The sequence below is a fragment of the Musa acuminata genome, chromosome BXJ3-9 (genome assembly GCF_036884655.1).
Source record: "Musa acuminata AAA Group cultivar baxijiao chromosome BXJ3-9, Cavendish_Baxijiao_AAA, whole genome shotgun sequence".
In the NCBI taxonomy this organism is placed as follows: Eukaryota; Viridiplantae; Streptophyta; class Magnoliopsida; order Zingiberales; family Musaceae; genus Musa; species Musa acuminata.
The window spans coordinates 14,448,162-14,459,931 of NC_088357.1; the positions used below are offsets into that span (position 1 = coordinate 14,448,162).

The following is an 11,770-nucleotide window of genomic DNA, read 5'->3' on the forward strand; positions in this document are numbered from 1 at the left end:
ACATTCGCCACTTCACATGGATCAATTATGCCCTCAATCCACACACAGAAAAAGCATTGCTAAAAAATCTTTACAGTCTTTCTTGGTTCGCATGCTTCGACACCCTTTTGGTTATCACCTTCGTGGCTACTCCTCCGACGCAAGTGGCATGCATCATGATGACAAAGAATGGATTCAACATTTTCCATAGGCTTTGATCATGCACAATCATAGTAGAGAAGCCACAATCATAGATGTAAAGCTATTATTCTAAATTATAAGGCTGATACTAATATAACTTGGCGGTGACCCAAAGACATTGGCCATATCATACTTCGGATGTAAGCTTCCAACAATGTCTTGGAGACGAATAAAACTTGTGGCTTTATATTTATGTGCAGGCAAAGCTCAAAACATATCATCTCAGAAAATTAAGTAAAGCATCACAATATCCTCCATACCACTCACTAAATGAAATAACCAAAAAAAAAACTCAGCACGATGCATTTCTCAAACTCCATCTAAACATAATATCTGCTCCACTAAAAGAATGATCACAAACGAACCAAAAGAAAGCCAAGGCTGTGAATGTGCTGAGCGTCGTACATCGAAGTACTTCCTTCCTCGAGAGCAAATCGCCTCACATGATAAGCATCAGAGTAGCAGAAAGAATCAAGAGCATGCAATCCAAGAGACGAAACGCGGTGGTGTCTGAAGTAGCATCACCGGTCGATGACTCTGCAGATTTGGGCGCAGAAGCAATTCCGCTTTGGGCTGGAGCCAGGTCTGACGGTGTTTTGGTCTCAGGAGCTGGTGCTAGAGCTGGTTCGGTGCTGAAGATTGCCGATGGAAGTAAAACACGATCGATCTCATAAACTGCCACGGGAGCTGTGGAGTAGACGCTGCTGGTTATCTTCGGGTTTGCCCAATTCGAAACAATGTGAATAAGCCCAGATGCATCGGTGACATTCAGAGTATACTGCCCACCGGCGAACGTGCTGACAGGGTTCGAATTGCTCAGGTTTTTGAAATCAGATAGCGAGTAGTACTTGGGGAAAGCATGGTAGAGGAAGAGGGTCTTGAGTTGGTCTCGAGTAAGATTGTCAAGGTCAGACTTTTTAAGCGATGCAAAAGCCGAATCTTTCGGTACAAAGACAGTGATGCCTTGTTTGGTGTTGTTAACTTGGTTCTGAAACGTGTCGATGACTTGGGTTTGCAGGAGATAGTCGAGGAATGTGTTGAAAGGGCCAGCAACCGAGAGTAGATCAGTGAGGTTCACAAAATGTGGGGCAGGTGATGGAGATGGAGGTAGGAATGGAGCTGGTGGAGTTTGTGCGCTCGTAGGAGAAGGCATCGACAGAGCTAGTAGAATACTGGCACAAAAGATCGCAACAGGACCCATTTATCTAAATTTTCTTCACTTCCTGTAATAATATCGATGTGCAAGAAGTGTGATCAGAATAAGCAAACATATGTAGACAAATTCCACTTTTAATTATATGATACTGGATCACAGCATAATCTCTATCTATCTATCTATCTATCTATCTTGTGAGAACAAAGCTTTTCTATATATTAATCTAATCAGCATGGTGGTACTGTTATTCCATGCAGTAGATGATAGATATTATACTAAATAACCAACCGAAAAAGCAGGTTGTACTGCTAAAGCTGTCTTTTCAGTAGAAAACATTCTAAACTCAAAGAACACATAAAACATGAAATCCATTGAAAATTAGATCGATAAAAGCAGCCATCGATTGGTGAAACCAACGACAATGTAATGGCTTTGTATATCATTCACATTCCAAAGGGGGAAGCAAAGCAAAATGATACATGGAGTCACACAGGAACAGCAAGCCCACAAAGTGAATTAATCCGATCCATAAAAGCTAGAGAACTATGTACGGTGATGAAGTAACAAGAACAGACTGACTGCGTCAACCAAAAATATCTTCTGCATCCCATAAGCCAAGCACACGAAAGCAACATAAACATCCTTCTTTTGGCCATTATAAACAAATAAATAATGCTAGGGTGAATTATAGACTAGAAGATACAAAGATAATTGAAACCATCACATTATTCCAAATCCCATAGTCGGAAAACCAGGAAAACGAGAGGCAACACTAGACCCAATCCAACCAGGAGCACAAAAGAAGATCTAAAAGCATTCCAACCCCAGATTTATTTCCATTCACAAGGAAATCACAAAGCTTCAACTACAAATTTTGACTGTGGAACATGATGCAGTAAGACCCAAAAACAAAAAAAGTCTAGGTACGTGAAAACAAGGGAGGGAATCCCCACACAAGATCCAGGACAATGGAAAATAGGAAGAATCTTACAAGGAGACTATGAAGAACTGAAAATAGGAAGATCAACACCACCAGAAAGCCCCCCTAGACATATTCCTGCCTATATTTACAACAGGCACTACTACTCTTTAAACCAACATGAGAATAAGAAAAGTAAATGCAGCGAGGAGGAGAGTTTGAAGAACTGACCGAACCAGAGGAACGCCGATGTGCCCAGGAGATGCACTATCTCGTGAGGGCAGTCCGATATAAAGTCAGGCACGTGAAACTGTTGTGGCAGGTGGTGAGGTGGGGGCTAAAGAGACGGCAACATGCAGACCAAACGAAGAGAGACTTGCTCCACCCAAGCAACCTGACCTCCCTCCGACCAAATGCCCTCTCTTCCATTCAAGAAGAAACCTTGTCCACCTTGCACTCTACCCAAAGTCCTGACTCCAAATGTCCCACGAGAGACAGAGAGAGAGAGAGAGAGAGAGAGAGAAAGAGAGAAGGGGAACTCACTGCAATGTGTTATCTCATGAGAATAACAAGGTACAGTGCTTTATTTTATTTTATTTTATTTTTAGGAGATTCTATTAACTTGACACTGAGTTACAAACACTATAATACAAAACATATGTGGCAGAAAGAAAGAAAAAAAATATGGAGATATAAGATCTTCCAAAATTGGTCAGGAATGACTTACAAAATAATGTCAAACAACAAGAGATGTCATGAAAATAATTCTATAGGGTGTAGAGAATAGGAGTAATTCCTTTGAACGTGTTGACAAGCTCCAAAGAAATAAAAACAGCAGTTATTTGGAGTTGCCGAGTGGCCTCATGCCCTTTCAACACAGCACTTGGGCCACTGAAACGATTGGAGGCTTTGCAGTAGCTGCCTCGGTAAACCAAAAGGCCAGTCATTGGATGGTACAATATACATTGTTATTCGGGTTGCTGAGTGCTCTCTCAGTGGCCACACTCCCCGGGACATGATATTCTAATTTTAATCCGAGTAAAGTATTAGTACCGTTTGGTTTCAGGGAAATAAAGATAGATAGATAGATATAACGTATACATCTATCTATATAAACTATTAGTACGATTTGTTATAAGCCTCGGTGGGGATGGCTCGAGCTCACTTAACTATCTATCTATATATCTCGGTGAGGGATCTGTCACCTGTCCTGATGCATTATTTGCCGGCCACAGGTCTCCTTGCTGTCACGAGGAGGGAGGACATCACGTTAACATGCATGATTATCATCATACATTCTTCTTTTTTATCGTAAAAAAAAATATAACTATTAAGTTTTAGAGATATATAAACTTAACGATTTAGTAAATTTTTCATCGCTTTAAAATATACAAGTTAATAAATTCTTTCTTCTCTTTTGAGAAGTGCAAGCTAATAAATTTTACATTATTTTACAATATATAAGCTAGCAAATTTCACATCATTTGAAAATGTGCAAGCGAGAAAGTTTTTCATATATGAAAGTTAGTTAGCAAAATTTTATATCTTTTGAGATGTGCAAGTTTTGTTTTTCTTGAGATGTGCAAGATAGCACTTCTTGAATCGTGCAAGCTAGTAAATTTTATCTTCCCCTTTGTCATTGTCAAAAAGAAAGAAGAATATAATTTTGTAATTCTTTTTCCTTTACATCAATTTTTATATCATGACAAAGATAAACAATAAAGATAAATTTGTATCAATATTTCAATCTTCAAAAATGAAATATTAATTCTTGAATACCAAAAGACGTGTCATTTTTGACAAATCTCTTCTTTTGCAAATAGAAAAAAAAAAACATAAGAGATCAAATGAAAGAGCTTGATTCACAAAAAAAATCTCAAGTATTGAATATCGAGAATTCAAGATCATGATATAGATAAAGATATTTCTATAACAAAAAGAGTCATGAGAGAATACAGATCTCGATTCATATATAATATATCTCAATTCATTATGAACAAAAAAATTATAATTCTGAAAAATCATAACTCATTTAAAAGATTTTCTTCTTTAGTAAACGATAAGAAGAAACATACCAATGATACCAATCATAATTCATTTAGATAGTAGATAGCAAAAAAGAAATATAGAGGATAAAAGATCTCGATTCATATAGAATAAATCTCAAGTTATAAATATTGAGAAATCAAGATAAAAATCATGATTAGATGAAACTCATCCAAATTCAAATTGTCAAATCATCAAAAATCACTTTTAAGATATTCAAAATGACATAAATAAATTTATCAATTTCTTATTGAAAAATTGATAAGATTTTCAAAATTCATTCCCTTTTTAATTGTTTAATTCATGTGATTGATTTCATACAAACAAGTCCTTATTTTTTTTAATCCCAAATAAAACATGTATCATTATTAAAAACCGAAAGAGCAAGATTTATCACAAAAACCATCCAGATCAAAAAGTACAATACATAATTTCAAAACAAATGATTTTAAATCATTACTTCAAATCCTCATGTATAATATAAAATCATCATGATACCAAACTTTTTAACATTTTCATTACATCATTATATCATTAAAACATCAAGCTTGATTTTATTGAACATAAGACATTTTCAATCAACATCATTTTGTTTATTATAGTAATGCATTTTTCTTTCTAACTTTTCATGCTTAGTTCTAGGAGCTAACATACAATTTTCATGCTTAAATTTTTATTTATATATATATTTAAAATCATTAGAAAAAAAAGCATGATAATATTTTTTATAATAATTTTTTAACCAACTAATTTAAAAATAACTTATGAAAAGCATCAAGTAATTTCAAAATAAGGTAAAGGAGTTTTGGTTAAGTTACTTACCTCATTGTCGAAAGCTAACAAAGTGTGGTTCACATCCTCATATTTTGATGCACTTGTTTCATCCTCTATTATCGCCTTGATTGTCATCTTCTTTCGTTGTGAACATTCGCTTTTGAAGTACCCTGGTCGATTGCATTTATAGCAAGTTGTTTTATCCTTTTAAAGTTCATTTTTATTCTTTAATTGTTGTTTTATGAACTTTTTAAATTTTATAGTGAGAAGTTCAAAATCATCATCATCATCACTTAAGTGGTATTCTATTGTTCGAAGTATCAAGTCCTTCTTATTCTTTGGAAGGTAATTCTCATATTCATTTTGTGTCAAATAACTCATTTCATAGGTCATTAAAGACCCAATAAGTTCTTCAAGTGGAAACTTGTTTAAGTCTTTTACCTTTTGTATTATAGTTACTTTTGAATCTTAATTTTTAGAAAGAAATCGTAAAACTTTATTAACAAGTTCAAGATTCGAAGAACATTTGCCAAGAGCTTTTAAACTATTAACGATATCCATAAAACGAGTGTACATGTCAACAATACTTTCGCTTGGCTTCATACAAAATAATTCAAAATCATGTATCAAAAGATTAATTTTTGAATCTTTAATTTTACTAGTGCCTTTGAGTGTGATTTCAAGAGTGTGCCAAATGTCATGCGCAATTTCACAAATAAAAACATGATTAAATTTATTTTTGTCTAAGGCGTAAAATAAAGTATTCATAGCTTTCACATTTAAAGAAAAAATTCTCATTCAAATTATTTCATTCGCTCATTAGATTAGAAGACTTTTGAAAATTATTTTCAATGATATTCCGTAAATCGAGGTTCAATGAAAGCAAGAAAACTCTCATCCGAGTTTTCCAATAAGTGTAGTCTGTCTTATTGAACATAGGAGGACGAATGATAGAGTAATCATCTTGAAAGCCGAAAAGAGTCATTTCTCTTGAGTGTTAAACCAAATGAGAAAAACATTACTCTGATACCAACTATTAGGATCAAGTCAGCATTGTGGGGTGAATTAGTGATTTCGTTAAAAGTATCGAATTTGAAACTTCGTACGATGAAAAGCCATATCAGAAATATATTAACTTGAAAGTGTATGAAAGCATAGTGAATAAGTAAAGAAAGCAGTTTGCAATGAAGATAAAGAGCTTAAAGTAAATGCAAACCAAGTTTTATAATGGTTCGGTCATCGTGACCAACATCCACTCCCGATTCCTCTTCCATCTAAGCTACCGGCATCCACTAACGGTCTTCCTTCAATGGGCGAAGACTAACTACCCTTACGACTCTATTTTCCTTTTGACAGGCTCAGGAGAGAACCTTTACACCCCCACTTACTCATCTCTTAAACAAAAATTAACACTTAGACTAGAGGAGGAGAACTCTCACAAGATTGCAACAGAATTTTTCTTTATTTTTGTTTTTAGTTCTTGTGTTGTCTAACTAGGGATGAGAGGAGTATTTATAGGCCCCAAATGGATTCAAACTTGGAGTCTAAAAATGTCTCATCCCCGATTTTCGGGATATTGGCGGTACCACCGCCTATGCTGGGTGGTACCACTGCCTAACACAGTTTGAGAGACTGTATTTAGGCAATACTACCGTCCAAACTGGCGGTACCACCACCTAACACTGGGAGGTACCATCGCTCAATTTAGCAGTACTACCGCCTGACATAGTTTTGGAGACTGTGTCTTAGAGACTGAGCCACTAGCGGTGCCACCACTTGGACCTAACTTTTGGGTCATTGAATGAGCCTTTATCTTGGCCTAAAATAGCCCTACTTTGGGCCCATTTGGTCCCTAATTGAGTTAGTTTAATTACATTCTAAACCAATCCAATTACGACATAAACTAACTCGATCTAGAAAAATTATTACAAAGCATGAATCATCTATTGTCCGACATATCATTAGTTCTTCCAGCGCTTCGTCCGATCCTTCGGCGCATCATCCTCTCCTTCAGCGTATTGCCCAATCGACATATTGACACCCGCAACTTTCGATCTCCTTAGTGCAATGTTCGATCCTTCGACTCGATGCTCGAATTCATAGCACGAAGTTTTCTACCGATATGTCGACCGATCCTTTGGCCCGACGTCCAATCTTTTAACATGTTCAACTCCAGCCTAACATCCGATTCCTCTTATTTCAATAAATTTGTCTCTCCTTGATCGAAAATAATCCTACGTCACTCAAAACGTAGATTAGATCATAACATTATAAATTGATTTCATCATCAATATCCGAGATTCAACACTCCGATCTTCATAACTTGTCTATCCACAATAATTATGGCGGAAACGAAGATATCATCATTAGTGACGGTTACAGAATACCCATTATTCATATTGGTACCATAATGCTTAATTCACTTACCATAACCTTTACACTTTGACGATGTTTTGTGTGCACCTCATATTAAATGCGACCTTATTTCCGTTTCTTAATTTTACAAACAAAATAATATCTCAATTAAATTCTTTCCTGATTTTTTTTTTGTCAAGGATTTGAGCATGGGGGCATCATTAATTCAAGGCCAGAATAAAGATAATATTTATGAGCAGCCATCAGCTTCACAAATAACCCAGCCCACTGCTCATTCTTCAATTGTCGCTCCAATTGATGTATGGCATCGACGTCTTGGTCACCCATCGTTCTATATCTAGCAAAAAGTACTTTTTTATTACTCTCTTCCTACATTTAATACTAGTAGCACTATAACTCATTGTGATGCTTACCATAGTAATAAAAGTCGTAGACTACCTTTTGAAATATCCTCCATATCTTGTTATAAATCGTTTAAAATTATTTATACCGATGTTTGGGGCTCGCCCCAACCCCTTCTTTTGATAAGTTCAAATTTAATATCATTTTTATTGATTATTTCACTAAGTATACATGGTTTTATCCTCTTTACCAAAAATATAAAGTTTCAACAATATTTACCAACTTTAGAAAGTTGGCCGAGAATTTCTTTCGATCTTCAATTAGAATAGTCTACTCTGATGGTGGAAGCGAACATCAAGCCCTCACATCTTGCCTCTTAGCTTGTGGTATACAACACCTCAAATCACTCCCTCATACTCCTTAATTAGTTGGTTTTGTCGAACGCAAGCATCGGCATATAGTTGAAACTAGTCTCACACTTCTATATTAGGCATTTATGCCACCAACTTTTTGGTCAACAGCCTTTTAAATTGTAGTCTATCTCATTAATCAGGTTGTCAGACATCAACTACATGTCTCTCACGTACATACGACTGATCAACTAGCATACTTACTCATAAAGCCTCTTGCTCATAAACTATTTTCGTTATATCGATCTAAGATTGATATCTTTGGCAGGAGCTCAATCTTGCGGGCACATGATAACAGATAAGATTTTCTCAATTGCATGAGAAAATCTCATTTGACAGTTGAAAAATCCTCCCTTTCCACATATATAAATAAGACATTATATTCATTCATTTCAAGTGCACTTAATTATCATCACAATTCAACTTATCAATAATATCTTGAGGTACGTTAGTGTTGGTATTCAATATTATGACTGGACTTTTTTTTTTTTTTTTTTGCATCGATTCAAGGTGGATTCTTTGTATGCCTTTATTCCTTGTTCCCAAAAGCCCTTCTCTAATTGCGATAGCTTTGTTATTATTGCAAGATAGATCTATCAATAGTACTTCTGCATCCTACAAAAAAAACAACAACAAACCCCTCATCACCTATACCACCATCCTGCTCACGATGGCTAGAGCCATCAATATCGAGCTTGCGTCAACTACATACTTCTCTCAAATCCATTATAATCTATAATATGATTAATTTCTTTCAACAAAATCTCATGTAAGGATTCAACCTCATAATAAGACAACAAAGTTATTAATCGGTTAACGAACGAATGACGAGGGGATTGGCCTTTTTAATCAATTGCTTCGAACGTCTTTTGTACTCTTAGTAATATATTTTCTTTTTTAACCAAAAAAAAAACCTAAATAATATATCTGGGTCATTCATTACTTTGAGCTGTCATACATACATACTATGGCCAGATTATAACTCTTGCAATGTATTATTAGACAAAAACAAAATACACTGGATAATTTATAATAATGAAACAGCTGAACACTTTGATGATGATAATTCTTTCTCCAATTAGCTGAATAGTATTATGTTCTTTCCCAGTTCGACATGAAAGGACTTTTTGCTGCACTTCTGATCAATGCCATTTATGATCATGGCGACATGCATGTGAAACGATTAAAGCTTCTGAGGACTCGGTACGGTAGATAATTCTTACGTGATGCAATATCAAAGATGTCAAGTCAATTTACAATCCCGATGTAGTATCCGTGTCTAAACCAGTGATAAGTAGCACACAAACTGCACATCATAACACCTTAATGATCATCCAAATGCATAGGGATTAAACTTTGATTTGGTGAGTCTTTGTGGTCTTACAGGTTGAAACGTTGATCCTGGCCATGTTTCATCTTTCAAACTTGGAGGTCACAATAATTAGGTAAAACTTCGAGGTCATGCCTACTACATTGCTCTGTGGTCTTTGCCTTGCTGGTTACATCTGCTGCTTCTTTATGTTCTCTGTTCTTCCTCTGCATCTCTTGTATTGTGTCAAGATTATGTTCTTGTTTTACTGCTGATTTTAATCGATATTTCAGTTGCTTACGTTACAGATGGCTTCAACCTAACATTTGAATTATACGCAGGTAAACAAGTTCTGTCGGCCTGACAATGAACTTTGCTCAAGTACCATCTAGCATTAACCTGCTGCAAAGTTTACCTTTTCCCTGCTTTTGGGATTCTGGTTGGAGATTTCCATCTAATTTAGCATTTAATATCAAACAACATTCTGCGAGATTACTTGCTGGAAGATCACGTTGTCATCGTTGCCCATGTTCAGTGTAATCTTGAAAGAGATGCACTCCTGCTGAACACGCTTTCATGAGTTCTCATCTTCTTTATGGACAAGAGGAGTCGAGAAACAATTTCATCGTTTGGTTTCAGTATACGCAGCTAGTGACATGTTACACCAATGTGTTCTTTAGGATGATAACAGAAACAACCATGATTAGTAGACTAAGCAAGGAATACATTAGGGCAACCCTTTCCTTCCCTTCGAAGAGACCCTCCGGTACGAGCTTATCAATGATGGGCAGAAGAATCTTCTCCAACCTCTGACAAAGTTAAAAAAAAAACAAAAACAAAAACAAAAACAAAAAGCAGATGATGTTAATCAATATTAATGTTCTTTGGTGACTTTTATGATGCTGAAAGAATGTGCTATAGAACTCACCTCTGCAACTTGCATTTGGATCAATGTGTCAATGATGTTTTTCGCATTCCTGCAACACAAATTTAGAACTCATAATCAAGTCTTCTGATTTGTTTGTCAAAGCAAAAGAAGCTATGCAAATGATAATTCATCCATCATTAATATCTGTCACCTCCAAAACACAATGCCCTCATATACATGCATTGTAGAGATGCTGCAACCAAAGGCCATGGGTAAATTATCCTTCGCAAAATCTGCAAGACATAGGTTTCACTTGAATGTCAAATATATATATATATATATATATATATATATATATCAGGAAACTGAAGGTTTTAGTAAACATACTTGCGATCCATCTAATGCCAATATCAACGCCATAGTCCGCCGTTGGTTTGATCACCAACATCACGCTGTTGTACACCATGAAAGAGTGCAACATTTGGAATGCTTTCTACAACAAACCAACTCATTCTTCACCAAAGAGTTATCGGCGCAGGCATGTAAAATGGAGTTAGGTAAAGTTTCACCTTACTTAGCTCCAAAGGGTCAGCTGGAAGAGACGTAAAACAATGTCGGCATTCATCACCGATCAGCTCTACGAATTCCTTGATGCTTCTGTTGGAGATAGCTGAATGCAGTCTTATGGCCCTTTCAAGGTGGCGAAGATTGATCCCTCCAATGTCCGATGAGGACTTGGCTGCAGTTACAGGTAGTACTAGAGACCTGCCAGGCTTCCTGCTGCACCCGTTCCTCTTCGGTAAACAAGGTAAGAGGCCTTTGGGATGCACGGCGGAAACACATAATCTGGAAGCGGTTAAAGTTGGATGGACATGCATCATCTCGAGACAAGGGATGAAGAGGGAAGCACTGATGGAGGGCTGGAAGCTTGGGTATTAAAACACGTCGAGACGATGGAATTGCCGGTGAGATTCCGAGGACAAGGAAGGGATAATATGATGCGAAGCAATGCATCATGCAGTGATGACAAAGCTAGGGATCTGCTGCAAAACTTTGCTCGCATCATTATCTTCTTAATAACCTTTATTTAGTTAGGATTAGGTTATTATATATGTGGTGAATATTAACTAAGGTCACATTCTCTTGATATCCTAAATTTAGTTAGGATTAGGTTATTATATATGTGGTGAATATCAACCAAGATCACATTACTTAGCACTTGGGGTTGGTTACCTTTTCTCTCTTACCTTCATTTCAGAATATTTCTTTCTCTCTTTCCTTCCTTCCTTCCTTTCAATCTTTCATCGCCTTTTTTTTTTTTTGGATTCAAGACCGCATGGGCTAAGACAAGCAGCTGGCAGATGCAAGGAATCAAACTCGAGAGACTTCA

General features: G+C 36.2%; 2 protein-coding genes across 4 annotated transcripts; both read right to left on the bottom strand.

Moving 5' to 3' along the window:
• Positions 1 to 339: 339 nt before the first annotated feature.
• On the bottom strand, positions 340 to 2,748 carry LOC103998446 (fasciclin-like arabinogalactan protein 7). Of its 2 annotated transcripts, none has more exons than XM_009419924.3 (2): positions 2,487 to 2,748; positions 340 to 1,403 (listed from the first exon to the last, which is right to left on the bottom strand). In XM_009419924.3, the coding sequence occupies exon 2, from the start codon at positions 1,379 to 1,381 to the stop codon at positions 620 to 622; it is 762 nt and encodes a 253-aa protein (XP_009418199.2). In that variant the 5' UTR covers positions 1,382 to 1,403; positions 2,487 to 2,748; the 3' UTR covers positions 340 to 619. The 2 variants fall into 2 exon arrangements, with proteins under 2 accessions (XP_009418199.2, XP_018686942.2); XM_018831397.2 differs by lacking the exon at positions 2,487 to 2,748 and adding an exon at positions 2,328 to 2,480.
• A 6,625-nt stretch (positions 2,749 to 9,373) lies between these two features.
• On the bottom strand, positions 9,374 to 11,411 carry LOC135648847 (uncharacterized). 2 transcript variants are annotated; one of them, XM_065166820.1, is made up of 5 exons: positions 10,950 to 11,411; positions 10,768 to 10,873; positions 10,592 to 10,673; positions 10,441 to 10,489; positions 9,416 to 10,321 (listed from the first exon to the last, which is right to left on the bottom strand). In XM_065166820.1, exons 1-5 carry the CDS (start codon positions 11,259 to 11,261, stop codon positions 10,172 to 10,174), a joined length of 699 nt encoding a protein of 232 aa, XP_065022892.1. In that variant the 5' UTR covers positions 11,262 to 11,411; the 3' UTR covers positions 9,416 to 10,171. The 2 variants fall into 2 exon arrangements, with proteins under 2 accessions (XP_065022893.1, XP_065022892.1); XM_065166821.1 differs by lacking the exon at positions 10,950 to 11,411 and having other exon boundaries at positions 9,374 to 10,321; positions 10,592 to 10,633.
• Between the last annotated feature and the right edge of the window lie 359 nt (positions 11,412 to 11,770).